This window comes from Ostrinia nubilalis, chromosome 25 (genome assembly GCF_963855985.1).
Source record: "Ostrinia nubilalis chromosome 25, ilOstNubi1.1, whole genome shotgun sequence".
NCBI lineage: Eukaryota > Metazoa > Arthropoda > Insecta > Lepidoptera > Crambidae > Ostrinia > Ostrinia nubilalis.
The window spans coordinates 2,133,088-2,154,106 of record NC_087112.1 but is presented as its reverse complement, the minus strand read 5'-3'; the positions used below and the strand labels follow the sequence as shown (position 1 = coordinate 2,154,106).

The 21,019-nt window shown below is 38.7% G+C and overlaps 1 protein-coding gene across 1 annotated transcript in view; it reads left to right on the top strand.

The window, feature by feature from the left end:
* LOC135084234 (uncharacterized) overlaps positions 1–15,312 on the top strand; it is a 37,513-nt gene extending 22,201 nt beyond the window's left edge. Inside the window, exons 2-14 of the mRNA XM_063978986.1 lie at positions 1,239–1,342; positions 1,810–1,955; positions 2,394–2,535; positions 3,453–3,566; positions 3,940–3,991; positions 4,285–4,427; positions 5,135–5,226; positions 5,749–5,915; positions 8,289–8,395; positions 8,970–9,067; positions 11,759–11,965; positions 12,677–12,889; positions 13,479–15,312. Coding sequence (XP_063835056.1) covers positions 1,258–1,342; positions 1,810–1,955; positions 2,394–2,535; positions 3,453–3,566; positions 3,940–3,991; positions 4,285–4,427; positions 5,135–5,226; positions 5,749–5,915; positions 8,289–8,395; positions 8,970–9,067; positions 11,759–11,965; positions 12,677–12,889; positions 13,479–13,628 — 1,716 coding nt within the window. The 5' untranslated portion in view covers positions 1,239–1,257 and the 3' untranslated portion in view covers positions 13,629–15,312. The remainder of the gene's footprint in view (positions 1–1,238; positions 1,343–1,809; positions 1,956–2,393; positions 2,536–3,452; positions 3,567–3,939; positions 3,992–4,284; positions 4,428–5,134; positions 5,227–5,748; positions 5,916–8,288; positions 8,396–8,969; positions 9,068–11,758; positions 11,966–12,676; positions 12,890–13,478) is intronic.
* The last annotated feature ends 5,707 nt before the right edge of the window (positions 15,313–21,019 follow it).

Genomic DNA, 21,019 nt, shown 5'->3' with positions numbered 1-21,019 from the left:
CGGTCTTAATTTGTTTAAATTCACGATATTACAAGGTATATGGGTGTATTATATGTATTTAATTAGGTGGTGGTTTGACCAATTAGTAAGGAGTTAGAATACGCTTATAGTTAACGTTATAGTTGCTTTTATCTGTACATAGGCTTAGCGGTTACTTCAGAAGGTTCGGGGTTCGATACTAGGTCTGGTTAAATTGTATAAAACTAGGTATGTTTAACTGATTTACGTCAGGGTACTCAGGGTCCATAATAAAAATTAGTGTCCATACCCAAATACAAAGCCTATCTGGTAGGTAATTAAAAATCCAATGTATCTCTATGAAAATTGGTTCAGCGATTAGTGAATGAAAACAAACAGATGGTACCCATGTGGATAAGAATATCCGCCCTTGACATCGTACGTGTGAAAGTCCTTTGGATAATTTTTCACGTTTTTCCTGAGTTCCGTTTCGTTTTTCCGTAGTTTCTGAAAAGCGTGTAATAGTTATACAAACTTTTAACTCTATCATATTTAGTTAGACCAGTATAAAATACTAGTTTAGATTTATTCATCCACTACCGATCTATCACAATCGTGAGCCTGCAAGTACCTATCCAGTGCAACCGGACACATGAAAGCAGCGCACCCACGCGGGAGCATAGCGTTTAGTTTCACTGCCTATTATGGACATACTATCTCGAGTATGTAGTACCATCTACCACCATCGATTCGTGCTACTGATGCTATCGGACTTATTTGTTATGTTGCCGTGTGGGTGCTATTTGTGTGTGTACAGAATCCTAGTTAGAAACGAATAAGTCAGGTTTAAAGGTAAAGAGCTTTTGCCCGTCTGTCATAGAATTAGAAACCACATTGCGATCGTTTATAAAACGTGTTTCTTACCAAATTTTTTCGTAGGTATTCATAATAAGAGAAATTATCAGAAAAACTTCCAAGTTTTTTGCGATAAAAAAGTAGCATTTGGCCAGTTTTATGCCAGTTCCAATCGAAAAGGTGAATCAAAAGCGGTTTAGCGTTTATGCAATAAAGACGTATATGACGGCAAAACCACAGCAAATCGTCGCCAAAATTACATTCATTCATCAATAGCCTTTTACAGTCCACTGCTGGACTATAATATGAGCCTCCACCACTATAGTGAAAGGTTTTGTCATAATCCCCACGCTTGGCAGGCGGTTTTTATGCGTTTTTCCCATAGCATTAAAAAGAGTCTCAAGAAACATGTTTCTTCTTTCCAGGTAGACCAATCAGGGCAAGATGGCGACGAAATCGTACAGTAAACATAAGGAGTACAAAGAGTACTCCAGCAGCGGTAACATTCCCTACACCGACGAACAGTTTGGTAAGAAAATTTATATTTTTTCAGAATAAAAAGAAGAAAGTTATTTTTTCTTCATGCTCCTTACTAAATAAGATTTCTATGATCTCCGCTGATTTAATTGATTCTATTAAAGTGTGATCATTGAGTATCTTTTTTTATGGTGGATTGATGGACAAAGATCTCAATTACAATTACCCAGGTGTTAAGGCTAGGCTGATAAGAAAGTTCTACTTACCATAATTTAATAGTTACCATTAATTTGATAGTGCTGGTCAGATTTCATCACCTTCCTACAATATTGTTAAAATGAAATACAAGTTTCTTTCGAAACAAACAGTGGTGCCAAAAAAATTTACGCGCCATCAACTGTCGCATAGCTCCAATCATTCACTTGTTTGTCTTCATCATCATCATCTTACACTCCATTCTTGAAGATTCCTTTCATCATCTTTTTCTCCATAGTTCCTAAAACTCCTTCATCATTCTAGACATGCTGAAGTCGGACCTGATCCCAAAAGGCAGCAAGCTGGACTCCTTCGGAAATGGCGGAGGCGCTCGCGAGTACCACTACGAGTATAAGGAGGAGAAGCATCCCTCTGGCAAGTACGACAGGAAGGATCTTCACACTGTCGAGGTAAGTCATGGTATTATCAGCTTCTAGATGTCCACTGCTGGTCAATTTTTAAATTTCAGCCATTACTGGACAAAGGCCTCCCCGAGTATTTCTATTACGACCAGCCGGTCCTGCGCTGCCTGAATCCAGGTATGTCCCGCGATCTTCAATAATAGATCGTTGGTCCACCAAGTGGGGGGCCTGCCCACACTACGTCTTCCGGCTCGTGGTCGCCACTCGAGAACTTTTCTTCCTCAACGGTTGTAAGCTTAAGTTTTGCAAGTGACGACACCACTATTTAAGAATTCGTTCCCATAATTATGTCGATAACAGAACATTTTGTGTGAACTCGACTACAGTTTGAAGCCGATTGGTCGATTCATCTTTTCTCCCTTAAGACTAGATTCGTATTTGAGTGTTATTTAATACAAATCTTCATCTATCAATTTCTTTTTACAGCAATACACAATCCCGCCGAAAACGGTGCCCAAGGCGTCGGAAAGCAGCTCGTACTACTATGAGAGGGAAGAACGCGAGCTACCTGCCATCACCACCGGCACCCGCACCTACAACTATGAGAACAGCGCCAGCTCCACTCCTGGTAAGCATTTACCACAGAAGTCGAAGAATAGAGAAGAAGATTTTTTTTTATTTGACTTTGTCACTGTGTAGCCAGCATCCAAGGGCAGAGTAGCGCCAGCTCCGGTAAGAATTTTACCACATAAGAAGGAACTTCTCATCTTTCATTCCCACCATTGCAACTCCAGGATTAAAGTAACTCGTACTATGAGCGAGAGGAACTTGAGCTACCGTCCATAACGTGCAGCTATAACTATGAGAGCAGCGTCAGCTCCACTCCTGGTAAGCATTTAACACAGAAATAGAAGAATACAGAAGAAGATTTTTTTTTATTTGACTTTGTCACTGTGTAGTCAGCATCAAAGGGCAGAGTAGCGTCAGCTCCACTCCTTGTTAGCTTTTACCACATAAGAAGGGACTTCCCACCACTGCAACTCCAGGATAAGAGAGTATACTTAGTTCGTACTATGAGCGAGAGAAACGCGAGCTACCACCGGCACTTACAATTATGAGAGCAGCGCGAGCTCCACTCCTGGTAAGTAAGAAGGGACTTCCCACCTCTAATTCCCACCGCTGCAACTCTTGTGTAACTTAGGTTCATAGTATTGTGGTAGCTGCTACTAGTACGGTTCTACGGCAGCGCCAGCGTCACTCCTGGTACGCATTTTGCTATTTCTTGTGGAAATTCCCACCTCTTGTTCCCACCGTGAAGGCTAGTTTGTCCTGAGGGACTTATGATCTTCAGGAGACCCACAACCTGTATCTGAGGGACCTTGAAACGAAAAGATCATATTTATCAAGATATCGGACTAAAAAACTGAAAGATAAGAGTTGTCTTAATTTGTAAAGGATTATAAACACTCATCACTGGTAGAATTCTTTGAGAATCAACCTCCAAAATACAATATATGACAATCACCAATCATCACAAACTTCCAGGTTATTCCAAGGTGAAGAGCTCGAAGGTGACAAAGGAGCTGTCTCAGAACGTGGATGAGCTGGACTCGCTGCTGGATGATCTGCAGAAGGACCAGGAAAGGCAGCTTTATAAGAGTAAGTTCACTTCTTGAAGAGAACTTAAAATTTGGATTTTCAAGAATGTTGAGGCATCAGATCATAGGGAATTTTGTAGTACTTACACTATAGCAAGAATCTGCCAGGTTTTTTAAGCTACTTATATTAACAAGGCAATTATTTTCGGGGTCCAGGAAGTGAACAGGATGAAAACCTTTTATTGATTGACTATGGAGGCAGCTGATATGGGACAACATCTTTTTTTATGCATGACAAGGCAGGTTAATACCTGCCTTAAGTTTAAATAACGTCAATCGCACCTGGTGTTAAGTGAGATGCAGTCTAGGATGGTACTTTTCAAATTTGAACCAAATCAGAAGCTTGGTGTTGATGCCTTAATTTCCTTTTTCAGGTGGATACACCTCAGACACCGCTGAAAGCACGTCTTTTGACTACAAACGCGGGTAAGAATGATGTTTTCATATTTTAATACTACCTACGTTTCATAATACGGGTCTTAACACGTTGGCCACCACGCGGTACAGTGACCCTCAAAAAAGGTAGCTAGGTATAAATAAAAATTTGTACATTTTTTTGTAGACTATTATTTTAGTCAATTTATGCACAGAAAGATACTCTGCCTATATTGTAAACTGCACAAACCTGGCAATTACAATTAAGTAAAACAAAAAATTAATCGCCATTTTTATTTCGATATTGACGATCTAGCTCATGTTGACGCCTACTGTCTCCACAGAACCCCCGCTAAAGCCCCATCAAGTGGGTACTCTACCCTCAAACGCGAGGAGCGCCTGGAGAGCTCCTCGTGGGCGCCCAGCCCTCCGCCCGTGGCCAGGACCGCTGAGTTACGCCAGGAGGTCTACAGAGAGGAGAAGACAGGTTCGTCACCACTACACTTGACTCTGTATCTCCTCTGCACACTGGCAAAGGATCCCACCAGGTCTATTGCCAGCACCACACTTCCAAGAGGACTGTCACTTTATAGAGCTGTCCCATTGATGACTAGGATAGCAGAGCTGAGGCAGGAGGTCTACAGAGAAGAGTCTTCTTCATTACTACACTTGCAATAGGACTTCGGGACTGCTTGCTACACCTTTTAACTCTTTAGAGTTGTGGTAGCTAGGATAGCTGAGCTGGGACATTAGGTCTATAGAGAGAAGAAGACAGGTTCGTCACCACTACACTTGACTCTGTGTCTCCATAGCATACTTTCAAGTGGACTTTGGGTTTGCTTGCTATAGAGTTGTTCCAGCTCCAGCTGAGCTAAAGCAGAAGGTCTACAGAGAGGAGAAGACAGGTTCATCACCAGTATACTTGCAACAGGACTTCGGGACTGCTTACTGTTTTACACTTAGAGTTGTCCCACAGATGGCCTCCTGGCATCCTGTCCTCAGCTGAACTCCGCTAGGACATGTTCGTCACAACTGCGTCTGTGCATCATGCAACTGTTCTTTTTATTTTTTAAACAGAGATATCTAGGTACATAGTTTTTCTCCAGTAATGATGTGTTTCAATTTGATTTACGTATAATGTAAGTAGTCCTTCAAAGTGTTAACACTTACGTAAGTATTTGTTGCCCGTTGCAGAGTCCCGCGTGGTGCCGTCGCAGGTGTCGCCGGCGCTGCCGCTGGCCGTGCCGCAGCCCGTCTGCTCGCATTGCCATCACTCCACCGGCACCGTGAGTCACTTTGTATCAGAGATGATTCCCGCAACAGATTCTCATGGGGGCGGTTTAGTTATTAAGCTGGGGCGAGCCTGTTCTACTTATTCCGTAGTTCTACCGGCAACCGTGCTTTTTAGGGTTCCGTATTTCCAGTTTTTTGTATTTGATAAGAATCTTCTAAAATTACTTAATTATTTTGTTATGTGAATGTGCTTGATCTAGTCTGTCTTTTGACGATAAAGACAACCTTGAATAGTCATGATCACTGAGAAAATTTAAGTCAAACGCTCTATTAGAAGCATTAGTCCAACCACTATGCGCTCCAAAAAGCACAGGTGACGAAAAGCAACCAGGGAAAAGTTAATATCAGAACTAAAACTTGCACGACCCTCAGAAATACGACGCGGTTGAAAAGGCTGTGTGTGTAGCTTGTCCACCACCACTTTAGAGCAACATACCTATTGCTGCTGAGAAGAAGTAGCAGAAGAAAATCAGTAACCTATGTTTTGTAATAAAACCTTCTTACCTCATCTCCAGCTGTCCCGGTCCAGTACCCCCATGAACAAGGTGACCACAACGGTCAAAACCTACACGTACGAGGTGCCGTGCGACCAGGACCCGGCGTCCGTGCCGCTGCCGCCGGTGGCTGACCACCAGCACACTTACGTGTCTTCAGCTGATCAGCAGCGCTATGTTACCTCCAGGTAATATATCCAGTATCCACTTTAATCCTCTCTCGTTTCTAATGTTGTCAACTCCTAACGTTACTTGGGAGACCAAGTAACGTTAGAGGAGATTTTTCAGCTTTAGTTGTCAGGTTTCTACGTTCAGGTCATAGGCTTAACGTCGCGAAACTTGGGATGGCGATCAACAAAACATTAGGTAACGCTATGTCACCTAGTTCAGGTAACTATTAGTTTTCTTCTTCATTGTGAGTTGTAACTGTCATCACACAAACTAAGACTGGTGAGGGAATGTCAGGTAGATATCTACATGACTGGGCTCAAACTTCACCCTTTGCTACGGTGGCTGACCACCAGCACACTTACGTGTCCTCGGCTGAAGGTAAAGTGTTACTAGTTTTCTTCTTCGCTAGTTTCAGCCAAAGTTCACTGCTGGACAAAAGCCTCCCCTAAGGATTTCCACAACTACCGGTCTTGCGCTGCCCCCTATCCAGGTAGACAATTTTCTTCTTCATTGCGATGTAACTATGAGGTATGTCAGACGAACTACGATTTTAAAGTTTTTTACATGGCTCCATTCAGTCCAGCTTTTCATCCACTGCTACTCGTAAATATAAAGCTTCCATTGATGCAAGTACGACGTGCCATGCGACCAGGACCTGGTCTCTGTATCGCTGGTGGCTGACCACCAGCACACTTACGTGTCCTCGGCTGATCTGCAGCGCTATGTTACATCCAGGTAATAATCGTTTTAGCCAAATGGCGTCCATTGCTGGACAAAGACCTCCCCCAAGAATTTAAACGACGGATCCTGCGCTGCCCCCATCCAGGTGCTTCCCGTGACTTTCACCAGATCGTCAGTCCACCTAGTGAGAGGCTAGGTAATATCCTAGTATAATATCCAACTCTCGATCCCACTGCTATAAACCCTGTATGGGTATCGTTATTGTACCCCCTTAAGCAAGGTGACCACAACGGTCAAGACCTACACGTACGAGGTGCCGTGCGACCAGGACCCGGCGTCCGTGCCGCTGCCGCCGGCCGGTGGCTGACCACCAGCACACTTACGTGTCTTAGGCTGATCAGCAGCGCTATGTTACCTCCAGGTAATATATCCAGTATCCACTTTAATCCTCTCTCGTTTCTAATGTTGTCAACTCCTAACGTTACTTGGGAGACCAAGTAACGTTAGAGGAGATTTTTCAGCTTTAGTTGTCAGGTTTCTACGTTCAGGTCATAGGCTTAACGTCGCGAAACTTGGGATGGCGATCAACAAAACATTAGGTAACGCTATGTCACCTAGTTCAGGTAACTATTAGGTTTCTTCTTCATTGTGAGTTGTAACTGTCATCACACAAACTAAGACTGGTGAGGGAATGTCAGGTAGATTTCTACATGACTGGGCTCAAACTTCACCCTTTGCTACGGTGGCTGACCACCAGCACACTTACGTGTCTTCGGCTGAACGGCAGCGCTATGTCACCTCCAGGTAAAATGTTGTTAGTTTTCTTCTTCGTTAGTTTCAGCCAAAGTTCACTGCTGGAAAAAAGCCTGCCCTAAAGATTTCCACAATAACTGGTCTTGCGCTGCCCCCCATCTAAGTAGGTAGGCAATATTCTTCTTCATTGCGATGGCTGAGGTAACTATGTCAGACGAACTAGGATTTTACATGTTTCTACATGGCTCCATTCAGTCCAGCATTTCATCCACTGCTACTCGTAAATATAGAGCTTCCATTGATGCAAGTACGACGTGCCATGCGACCAGGACCCGGTCTCTGTATCGCTGGTGGCTGACCACCAGCACACTTACGTGTCTTCGGCTGATCAGCAGCGCTACGTCACATCCAGGTAGGACATAGGACATAGGCCTCCCGTAAGGATTTCCACGACTGGCGACTGGTCCTGCGCTGCCCGACTCCAGGTGATTCCCTTCCAGGACCTTCTCCATCAGATCGTCGGTGCACCTAGTGGGAGGCAATATACCTTGCTATAATTCCTGTGTGGGTTAAGTTTAGTCTTTAGTTCTCAGGTTTCTAGCAGGTCATGGGCTCAGTCAAAGCATCCTCCCCTAGATGTAGCGTCAATATTGATCCAGCAGTGCTATATCATGTGCATGTTGGCACCTGGCTTATTTTTTCCTAAAAAAGTAAGCCTGCATGAGACAGATCAAGTGGGCTAAGAGAGTGATTGTCTTTACTGTATGTACTAGCATTCCAGAGCTTCCATTAAGACACGATCTTGTTTATGTTACCCCTGCCCACCATACAACTAGGCCGAGGGAGGATTCAGACCGAGAAAAGATTTAACTCCTCATAATGAACCCCAGTCTGCCTTCAACTCTCCATATCAATTTGCCTCTGTTCCTTACAAGCTTTCACTTTCTTTCTTTTAGCACGAGCACGCTGAAGCCGGCCCCGTCGCCGGCGCCGGGCGGCTGCCAGTACTGCTCGCACTGCAACCGGCACGTGCGGGAGTTCCGCCAGGTCACCAGCAACGATGGTACGTGGAGATCCATTACTTCGCAGGGGAAATAAATAAAGTAATATATAATTCTTTGGACAATTCACACAGCGCCAGCTAGCCCCAAAGTAAGCAACTTATATGCTTGTAGCTTAACACATATACTACTTAATCGTACTTTTTAATTACATGACATACCTATTATACATAGTAACAGACCCATCACAGAAATTAAAATTCATCATTTAAATTCCTGCCCGGCCGAGAATCGAACCCGGGACCTCTCGGCATAGTAGTCCGTTCTGTCTGAACCACTAGGTACTACTTATTCAGTGCCACTACACCAAACGGCCGGAAATACTTTCCGCTTACCTACCTGCTGTAGTGGAAGCTGCATTGACGAGATGTTAATATTTTAATGTTTTACCTAAAAAGTCGCCAACAGGTTAAACAACCTTCATTGAAGACTAGCTTGTTCATTCAATGCAATAATTTTTTTCCCTTTATTTTTGAACGCCTCACGCCAGCTTGATCTAAATTATCGTGAAATCTTAATCTGACATATTTTTTGTTGGTATTCTTACTTGTATTTAATATTTATAACCATTTCCAGAGCACACGAGCGAGCGCATGGTGTACCCGGCGCCGGCCAACGAGACCACCGTGCTGCCCTCAGGCCCTTCCGAGCCGCGCAATGGACACGGCCCCTACGTGAGTGCTACTGTATACTATACAGGGTGTATTTATACATCGTGAAAATTTAATGGTTGTTTTCCCGCTATAAAACTTAGTAGTACAATAGATTAAGGAAGTTTTTTTTAATTCACATCAAAAATAGCCTGTACGGAATGTGTGCGATTCAGTTTATGCTGTAGGTATTATATTATTACTTAGTGCAGAAGCTTCTTTTACTTTAAATATTGATTTCGTGAGGTAGCAGTACCCAAATACGTCATATTTGGTAAAAAAAACTATCGTTTCTTACGCTTTCGAGTATCTACCTAGATGATTATTTTTTTTATTTATTGAGAACAATACATACATATTTTTACAGAAATATTTTTTTGTCTGATCTTGTGTCAAGTGACGGGTTAAATCTTTAACGGTTTTAGTTGCAATTTGTTACTAACAGAGTTCTGGTTACTTGAATAAAAAATAATTTATTTATTTAAATTAACAAAATGACTAATGTTAATTAACCGACTTCAACAAAAGGAGGAGGATCTCAATTCGGTTGGTTATTTTATGTAGGCACCTATGTCAAAACAGTCAAAAAACTTATAATCAAAACCACTTTTGATTGCAAAAATCAAAATTCAGTCAAAAGTGGTTTTAACTGATGCCTTTGGTCAATACTCGTATCCCTTTTGACTGTTTTTTCCAGTAAATCCTACACCGATTACTCCGAGATTTCTGATCCGATTTACGTGATTCTTTGTTCGACGCGAAATAGTTGCCATAAACATTTATTAACCGACTTCAAAAAAGGAGGAGGTTATACAGGGTGGAATTTTGTAATGCCACCTGGAGGGAAAGTACTCTTAATAGGGTAAACCAGAGAGTGATTGCCCACTGGTAGTGATTGCCCGCTTTAAGAATAATATTGTCAGGTGCTGACTTTGAATCACTCTAGTTAGATTTGAATTTACTAAGTAGATGGCTCCGAGATCAATGTACAGTAGATTTAAAATTTACAATAGGAAACACTAAAAAAAACAGTTATGGCGGATTTTGTCAAGATGGGTGAAAATGTTACTCAAACAGGTAAAGACTTTAACAATTTTACTAAGGAATGACTTGCTTAGAGGTTAAATTTTTTTTGCAAGTTATGTAATATTCAACTAATGGTGTATAGTCATGATGAAATTATAAGAGTTTTCTCCATTATCAATGAAAATGACTGACAAAATTTGATTTCTAACGGTCATTTTAACGGTGGGTAATCACTGCACGTAAATCTGTATATTTTTAGTTATTGCCCACCATCATTTCAGTTATTGCCATATGTTAATGTATAGTTATTGCCCAGGGCAATTATTATTAGAGTGTTGCCACCATGCAGTAGCAGTGTTTCAGTTGCTCATTGCTAGACTTGTTTTGCAATTTACAGGCATAAATATTGAAATGGCTTTTAATGTTTCATTTTCAGTATGCCAAAGACTCCAAAAGTTCAATTATAGCATAGAAAATTTGCAAAAAGCGATCCAAGCTGTACAAGATGTATCCAACAATTTATCTACAAGATAAATTGATGAAAAATATGGTTTGGCTTGAAAAAATCATAAAAATTCCAAACGCAAATACAAAAAATGAAAATACTACGTTAAATCTACTAGTGAAAATGTTAATTGTAAGGAAATAGATACAACTTTAGGGAAGAATAACCAACAGCTAATTGAATATTCTGAGCAACCACTTGAACTGATATCAAAGAAGATAAAAAAATAAATACATATAAAATTTACAAATAAAATTCAAATTTTTTCGTCATCTATGTTTTGAAGTAGATGATTCTGTCTCTACCGATTCTGACTCATCAACATCAGCTCAAGAAATATTTGATAATATGTTAATAAGGCCAACCGCAATTTATTTTGAAATTTTGAAGACTGTACTACTAGAATTTAAGTTTAATGTTTTGTTTTGTTTATTTAAAGCCTATTTTGTCATTTTAAAATTGATTATTTTGTTTTAAGATACTGGGCAATTACTGTGCTTTGATGTGGGCAATTAGTGTAAGTAATGGGCAATGACTGTACTTTTTGGAGGATTTTAAATTTATTTCAATATTTTCTAAGTTATGTAAGTTTTAACTAAAAACTGTTAATATTCTGTTTAACAGTTTATTGAGTTATAAGAAAAAAGTCATAAATGGTCGATAATTAAAATACTTTCTTTAATTTTTCATCTCAATGTGTTTGAAATCTTTAAGTGGGCAATAGCTATACGGTTTACCCTACTGTAGATAGAAAATTTTACTCAAAGAAAACATTCCTTTATTTTTGAAAAGAAATAGAACTGCGTTCAAAGATTTCCAAAAATTTTTCAAAAATTCATTACCACCATACCATACAATTTTCTGTAAATAATGAAAATAATGTAAGATTTCATAGTTTTCCTATCATTTAATTTATCAAGTTTGTTAGAGAGATTTCATCCTTATACTTCACCCTAACGATCGATGCAATAAAAATACAGGGTGTAATTTTTAACAGATTTTAGTTGGTTTGATTCCTGGGTATGGCAAGCAAATTTTTGAAAATCTTTGAATGCAGTTTTATTTCTTTTAAAAAATAAAGGAATGTTTTCTTTGAGTAAAATGTTCTATCTACAGTATTAAGAGTACTTTCCCTCCAGGTGGCATTACAAAATTCCACCCTGTATGTATTTTTCTGATTCCAGGGTCCATCCTCCTACAAGTACTCGGAGACGTCGTACTCGTCTCACAACACGACGCAGCGCTTCCCCGCTTCCCCGCCACTCCCCGCTACGACCCACCTAAGCCCCGCGCCCTCGCCCGCGCCCTTCCCGCGCCCCGCGACCCCCTCGGCTGGCACACAGCAGCCGCCTAAGAAGCTGGATGATCTGCTGGCTGATTTCCCGGAGGCTGTAAGTTGGGTTTTTTATGTAGAATGCTAGCAAAGTTAGAAGTATAAATAGACATTATAAAATACAGGACAAAATTAAATAATATTCATTTAGGTACGCATTAAACAACTCATACGAGTGTGGTGAGGATATCCAAGGAATACCGCTAGGAGCCGATGCTGCGAGGTCGCAAAGCAATAAGAGGATTATGCCCGTTTTCACCATCAATCCCTAATTTTTAAGTGACCCCTATGAAAACGAAAGTGCTTGTTATGTGTTACCATAGGGGTCACTTCAAAATTTGGGATTGATGGCGAAAACGGGCATTAAGTAGTCTAGGCAGACAGGAGAACCCTCAACTCAAATCTTTATAGGGTTCTGGCGAATATAATTGCCAGCAAAATTTGAACTTCATTCAAGGATTCACTTGACGATTATAATGGTTGAAAACCAATGTTTTAAACCATGTTGTGCCCTAAGTTTACGGATTTAAGAACGCTCGACGCTCCAGTTTCCCTCCTGGAAGTTAAATCCTTTGATGCTTTCCCTGAAAATACTGGAAGAAATGTGAAAACATTTCTGAACCCTACTAGCGAATGTTTGAATTTGTTTGACAAGCTGTGGTATGACGTGACTATTTTCCCCAGTGCAAAATCTACACCATATTTTCACCAGCTACTTATTGCATGATTGTAGAAACATCATCTAAACTCAAATTCTTCAAACCCCCAGCGTTTCCCGACCCAGCCAGACGGCATCACCCGACGTAAGGTCGAGGTCACCCACGAGAGGTCCACCGCCCGGGACGTTGGCGCGCCCGGGGCCAAACCGGCGCCCCCTGTCGGGTCCAGCCGCAACGTGACCGGCCCGGCGGTGTACTACCCGCCCGGACACACGCCGTTTGCGAAGAAGGACACGCCTGTGTCGGCTGGCTATCAGAGCAGCGTGAGTAGCTATAATCTGGTCTGCGAGCACGCAGAATTTTGTCCAATGACCCCAAGCTACCCATCCTTATCGCTCGCGCGTAATTATATTGCTGAGGTATTTTAATTATATTGCTGCGCGTAATTATAGCGATAAGGATGGGTAGCTTAGGGTCGTTGGACAAAATTCTACGTGCTCACAGACCGGGCTTTAATAATAATAAGTCTAGCAAAGTACCCAACAGTTCCAAACTGCGATAAGAATAAAAGTTAAAATTCATCTGAAAATAAAAATATTACCCTAACCCTCCATTTGGGGTTATGGTAATATTTTTTTAAAGATGGCTCTACTATTGCCATAAGAAATACCAGTTTCCATCCTAGATCTATGGTCAGAAATTCTACTATGGCTACATACATAGACAACATACCAACTCAAATAGAAAATTAAGCCAATAAAGAACATACCTTATGTTAGAAAAAACCATTCTGACACTTCGTTAACGTAAAACTAAAGCCTTAAGTTATTTTGATATTAATAAGCTATACATCTATAAGATAATGGCAGGGAAGTAAATTTCATAAAAATCACTTGGTTTTGTTATTTGCAGGCGATGCAAGGCGGCGGCGCGTACGCATCAGGACGCGGCATGTACGAATATGAATCCGGGGCTCGCAGCAAGGAAAAGCACTCTGAAACCAAGACAGCCGTGCCAGTCTGCCTGCCTCTCTGCTGTGCTATGCCCTGCGTTATTATGTAAAACCCACGCTAAAACACCTTGTTTTACGTCAAATAAGACACGCTACCGCGGTCTAATGGACAGACAGCGCCATCTGTTGGCGACATAGTTGTAATTTTTAGTTATTTATATTCTGTGGATCAGTTTTTACAAGTTTTGTATAAATATACGGTGACAATCGACGTCATGCTAGAATTGTATTGAAATCTAATGACCTATAAAAAATCATTGATATTATTAGATCTTTTACCTATTTGATATTAAAATTGTTTACACCCTGTGTTTCGAGCTCAGACTTTCGAATATTATGTTGGAATAAGGGTCTTTTCAATGACTAATTATTATTGAAATTACGGTTTTAACGTTTATTTAAAGTGACAGGTTTACAGACTGTATGCAACGAGATCAAATTGTCGAGTGTTAGAAACGTTCGATTTAAGTTGACAGGAGGGCGGAGCGGAGCGAAGTTATAGTTCCAAAATACTGGACTGTCCTGTCGATGACATTGACAGTGGGGCGCCACCGTCAATACCGGATCGCTGGTTCAGATTTTTGCCATGTTGGAAACCATATAGTTGAACGATGGTAGCGCCCCCCTGTCATTGAGTTTGGTGGGACAGTTCAGCGTGGGTCATCTATAGCTGCGATCTTCACTCTGGTTCAGCGCCTTTGACGTCATGAGTTGTTTTCTTGCGCCCATAGATGGCGCTAACACCCTGTATACAAATATTCCCAAAAGGTGCCATATTGCAGATAAGTCTCATGACTTCTATAAGAAAAGTTATATGAGAACTTGCAGAACCAAGGGTGTTAGTAAAGTTCAAAATTAGTTTTCACCCCTTATGCTAAATTATATTTTTGAAACCCTTCCAGTCCCATGGTGCCTTGTCTTAGAAGATAAATAAACCAAACCTGTATTTATTACTTTTCTTTTACCAAAATAAGTTTTTTTACTTTAGATCCTAATGTATAATTTGTATAATTGGTTAATTTTGGATATTCAAAATAGTATAACATTATATTGTGAAGCTTAACTGTGTATAATCTCTAACGAATCTCAACGAATGTTGTACCTTTTTGATTTGTTTTGAGTATATGTTACGGTCAAACTGATAAATGTGAAAATTATGAATAATCGCCGGTTATTATGAATAATTACCGCATGATTTGGTAAATGTGATTAATATGAGATCATTTATGTGTGTATAAAACTAAATAGGCGGCTTAGTGGTGGCCCAAGGGCCACCCCCGCCGCACCTTAACCTATTTTTCACTTTAAATCAAAACAATTTGTTATAGGCATTATGGCAAAGTATAAATGTTACGCAAGAAACAGTCCAAACTCATTATGCCAAATTATATTAATATATGATATCAAAACGTTCAAAATGTGAGACTGTACATGAGCGCTGTACACGAGTCGGTGTTCTCTTTTATGATATTTGTTAGTATTAAGGTTACATTAAGAAATAATCATTGATAAATGTGATTAATTTATCACTTTTACCAAGCCTGTCGGTAATTATTCATAATAACCGGCGATTATTCATAATTTTCACATTTATCACTTTGACCGTAACATATACATATATTTTTAAATCCGACAAATAAACTAACAAAGTGCCATTAATGATATTATAAGTGAGCGGGACATTGCCTTGTGTATAAAGTAATTTTATTATTATTAATAAAAATATTAACTGAATTTGGCATTTTTAATTAAAGTATAACCCATAGATTAGGTTTCAAAGGTATAGAAATAAAGATACAAGCATTTAAGTAGCCATGTTTCCTATTTTGTTATTGAAAATGAGGCAAGGTCGTCCTTATTCTGGCTAAAACATAACATTTTAAAGGTTTCTATAAGCGCTCACTAGTTTGCGCCACTGTCTATTCGCTCATTCTTATACAAGTATAGTTTTATAATACTAGCCTAATAAAAACGATATTGCATTTAATTACCTACCTGGTGATTCCTCACCTCAACTCAAATTGTGAAAAATATGGTGAAAATTAAAACATGTTGTCGTAATAAAAACACATATATTTTGCTTTTTACCAAAATTTTGGATCAAGTCCAAGAAGGCAGTCTGCGGGTTACATAACCGTCAATCTAACACTATACAAGCTCGGCGCCCGGCGTCGTCCGCGCTCCACTAAGGCCTTTATCGCCACCGCACTGGATCTGTCCTCGACATACAACAGAAACATACAGAGAGCGAGTAACAAACTAAAATCAACTCAAATAAGATATTTTGTCTTATATTACTTCAATGCACGCCTAAATCGTCTCCCACGTCTTTGGTCCTAGTGCATCAATACCCAAAGCATCATGCGGTTTGATCTAACCGTAGAAAAATAAATCGACTGGATATTAATATTTATTACACAACATGATGCTCTTGGTATTACAATCAGTATCTTTATGACATAATAGTAACTTTTGATTTCAGTTTTAGTTTTTGTAGTAACAGTATCTAAACATAGCGAAATATCTCTATAGTAAATCAATTTGAACTAAACATGAGGTTATCCAGATATACACCGATACAACGGCTACTGTACAGTCGACAATACTTTTTAGTTATTTTTATTTATTTTCTCATAATGTTAAATAAAACAAAACAATGTTATTTGTTAATTAAATATTTCGATATTATTAGCACTTTGATAAATCTAATTAGGATAACTACACAATATATAGAGGTACTAATTTTATGTACAACTTGCATGTACCTCAAGTATGCAATTATCAGTGAATTATACCAATAAATGATATTCTTATAACCGACTCATTTTGAACAATAATTTACAAATTGAACTAAGTTTTTTAGTATAAAACAATAAGATTGCAGTTTATGCATTCTTTACATTGGCACCTTATAGTATAGTTTTTGTTATTATTAATGAAATTTTTATATTTGTGAAAGTAATAATTGAACCCACAGTATTTAAGGACTTATGAAGTTTTAAATAATTAAAATTGTAACCAATATCACGGATTTTAAATATATTTATGATATGGCCAGATTTCAGTAAATATACCGATATTAACGTAAGCTCTGGGAAAAAAAAGGATGGAATGAGTCTATTTTTTTAAAAACGTTCCTTACCATCTACGAATATGTACATTGTTTGAAGCTCTAGTTAATAGTTTACACTTAAATTACGATAGTAACATAAAACAACAACATATTACTCCTAGCGACTGTACATTTCAATTTAACACTAACAAAACAACAATCAATCAGATGTCTGACTAAAACTAAACGCTTCTTCATTGGAACCATTGCTATTTCTCTTTGGATATGTTCGTAATAATCGATATTAGGATGTTTTGATATTAATTATATTATCTAATCTAATTGGTTCTGATTTTGTGAGGAATTAATTGAAATTAGAGGTATATTAATCAACAATTAAAGGGGAAAGCGCTCTCAAACATATATGGATTTTGTGGCACTTATGGACAGACCCAGTAATGGCAGTCGGTACGCGCCTCCCAACTGAGTAACAGAAAAACAATATACATTATATACCGACACGGCGCGCCCGACTCTCTCGCTGCTTGTCTGTATAACGAGAAAAATATTTCCTAAAACAAAGTTTCGTCTCATCACCAGACACTAACGGCCTTATTAATAAAAGTTACACCCTAGTTGAACTCTGGCTTAAGTTGTCATTTAGTATGGAAATGTCATTTTAATCCAAGGTTCATCCTAGGTGTAACTTTTTATTAATAAGGGGGCTAAAGTGTACCTATACAGATACTATGGCAAATAATCATGTACACATTTGGCTGACGTTTGAAACTGAGCAATAATTTTGAGCACAACAATGTATTTACGTTTCCTAAACGAATAGGTCGGGTTTGACTAGGAATGTGAATCAGGAACAGAAATCCAATTAGATTTTACATGGCAAAGACGTTGACAATACATCGTGTCCCAAAATTCAATGATAAGACCGGCGCCGTAAAGTGGACATGATTGGACGGACATGGATAAAAAAAAAAAATTTTTTGTGTAAAAACTGCAATAATTCTGGGGTTTTTAACTTGTTGTAGACAGCAGTACTACTTAGGTTGCCGATACAAATAAAGAACAGAAATTGGTAATTTACAATAGTACTTAAATAAAGTACTTTAAAGGGTGTAAATTTCATCGAAGAATTTCATAATTTAGGTATTGTGTAATTTAAAAAAAAAATAGATAGATTTTTCTTATTTTTCCTAAAGTAGTCATGACCATGCCCATCCTACGGCGCTGGTTTATCGTCAAATTTTGGGACACGTTGTATATTTTATTATTACATAATGTTATACAGACAGAGCTAGCGAGCAAACACACCCTTCGCAACAATACATGCACCGAGACAACGTATGCTCACAATGTGTGATGCTGATTAAACATTTGAGTATTCATTACAATGTATACTTATACCAGAGTAAATACAAATGAGTAGGTCATCTTTATAGAAACGCACCGAGCGCGGTTTGTATGTGAGCGCGCCAATACGTATGCGGCGCGCACGCACACACTGACAAAATTTAGCGGGGATTAGCGGGGTGTTGCGCCGTTCTATGAAGATGACCTACTCATTTGTATTTACTCTGCTTATACATACTTTAACATGTCGCATCGATCGAAACAGTCACGCCTAAAGCCTGGTTTGGGCCAATTATGTACCTTATTAAATATGTATTAGCCAATGACATAAGTTGTTGTGTGTGTTGGTTACACCCAATCTGGTCGGTTAACATTGTCACCGATTGTGTATGAACCTATTTTTGAAGAATAAAGGGTAGACTTTTTCTATGTTTCAAAAGACTGACATTTCTATTGGCACGGACTGTAATTCAAATGTTCGTGGTACTACTTTTCATTATTTATAGCCTAACCAGCTAAATGCAAACCGTTAAGTTTTGATAAGACTAGCTACCGCAATTTAATGAACAGTCAACGCCATCTCTCGGTGCGTAGTTCAAACTTTAAATTGTTTATAATCAGTGGATCAGTTTTTACTTATTTAGAATACACATGATATACTTGTATGGTGTCTTAATCGAGTTAATACGTATTAAAGTTTATTACTTACAAAAATCTAGGTACTTTTTAAAATGTTGAGAATATCTGTCTATATTTTGTAGACATTCTGTTTACCAATATTCCAGAACATTGAATACTTTATGGTTTTTGTAGACTACTGTTTTTTTGTGATTTGTCTCATAGAGACTAGGATATCCTAAAACTATCGTAATTATTGATTCAAAGCGACTATTTTCAAATCGCACGAATGTTTCGTTCGATACGACGTTTGTACAGAAATATTGTGAATATGAAGATTCTAAAATAACATATTTTACCACTGAACGTTGCATAGCACGTGAATGGCATCTCTTTCTGACAAGCGCAATTTTACGCTGTACTGAAAGAGACAAATACTAATAACACTGTTCTGTTTAAAGTGTAGGAAATATACTAAATCCCTTTCTCAGTGAACTACAGAAAAATATCATAAAAATCGGATCCACCTGATCAACCTACATCACAAATTGCGTCATTGGAACATGACTAATATGGAAAATAGTTTATTTAACGTACTTTAGATATTATGAAACAATCATCATATTGTACAATGGTCATTTTAGATATATACGCTGCATTTATCATTTCCATTGATATTTGACAGAGTGATATAGCAATATATACTAGAGATGAAACGGATATCCGGTAACTATCCGGTAGGCCGGATATCCGGCCTAAATTTACTATCCGGCCGGATACCGGATAGTAACTCACTATCCGGCCGGATACCGGATATTAAAAAACTACGACAATTTCCTAATCATAAAATGAAATACATTAATCTTTGAGGTAAACATCAATAAAATAGCTTATAATAATCACGGCTTTTATTTAAAGTCCAAAAAGTTACGAAAAGCCATAATATTAGGCCCTTTAAAAAAACTAATTTCTTTTTCTGGGCTAAGTATTCACTCTAATGACGAATACATAGGAAATAGTAAATGTCTGTTAAGTCGAAATATTGCCAAATAAAAAAACCTACACTAAAACGTAGAAAAATAATTACTAATTACCTACTTATTTATTAGGACGAATTATTAATATTTATGTAGGTATACCATGATTGATACTTCTGGAGTCGGTGCTAAAATTATGAAACATGTAAAGTTTGCCTGCACCGACTCCAAAAGTATCAATCATGGTATACCTACATAAATATTAATAATTCGTCCTAATAAATAAGTAGGTAATTAGTAATTATTTTTCTACGTTTTAGTGTAGGTTTTTTGGAGTCGGTTTTATTTTTTTTTATAAAATTTTACTTATTTCTTGCTTTTTAGTTAACTAATTATTACCTTGATGTTACCACTGAAGGTAGGCAGTACACTGAGACCAAAAAAAAATTGGTTCATAATCGGCGGAGATATTGCGTATAAAAAAGTTCATCCCCAATTTTCCACCCTTGGGGGTGAAATATTTTATTCAAATTCGCATGAAACCACCCTTTTGATAATACCTATTCAACAAAAAAATAATTGTTCAAATTGGTTTATAATCGGCGGAGATATTGCGTATAAAAAAGTTCATCCCCAATTTTCCACCCTTGGGGGTTGTTTTTTTATTATTAAATTTAAATGGGACCACCCTTGAGGTATTACCTATACGCCGAAAAAAGATTTGTTCCAATCGGTTGATAATTGGCGGAGTTATCGCGTAACAAACATAAAAAAAAAAACATACGGGTTGAATTGAGAACCTCCTCCTTTTTTGAAGTCGGTTGAAAATAGGCGATCTTTTTTTCACTGACAGTTCAGTTAGATAATGCAGCAAGTAAACTTATCTAATTTTCGCTATTCAATCACACACTCACGATGGCATCCTAAATCGCCCGAATTGATCTGCCCCCTAGACAAGTGGCAAAATCAGACATTCTATTCGGACTGATTCGATTTTCGAAAAGTGTGACAAAATAGACCCACTGATCGCGTTCGAAGCACCTGTGCGGCGCGAAACTCGTCATGACATGCAACGAGACAATAGGCCAACTATCCGGCCGCCGGATATCCGGCTATCCGGCCTAGCAGCTGGCCGGATATCCGGTATCCGGTATCCGGCCAAACAACTATCCGTTTCATCTCTAATATATACGTTTAATATACAATTGGAACTCCTATTATTATTAATTACCTAATTTTCTCATAAATCACAATCGGTAACAATATTATAATCAAGTAATAACAGTCTAGAGATTTTATTTTCATATAATATAGCGGAATTCGTTTTTCTATACAAATATGTGGCGGGCCGCGTTATGGAACTCGCAGGCACATCTGGAAACCCATTGACAGGACATAGAAAGAAATATACCCCACATTTACTCAATAC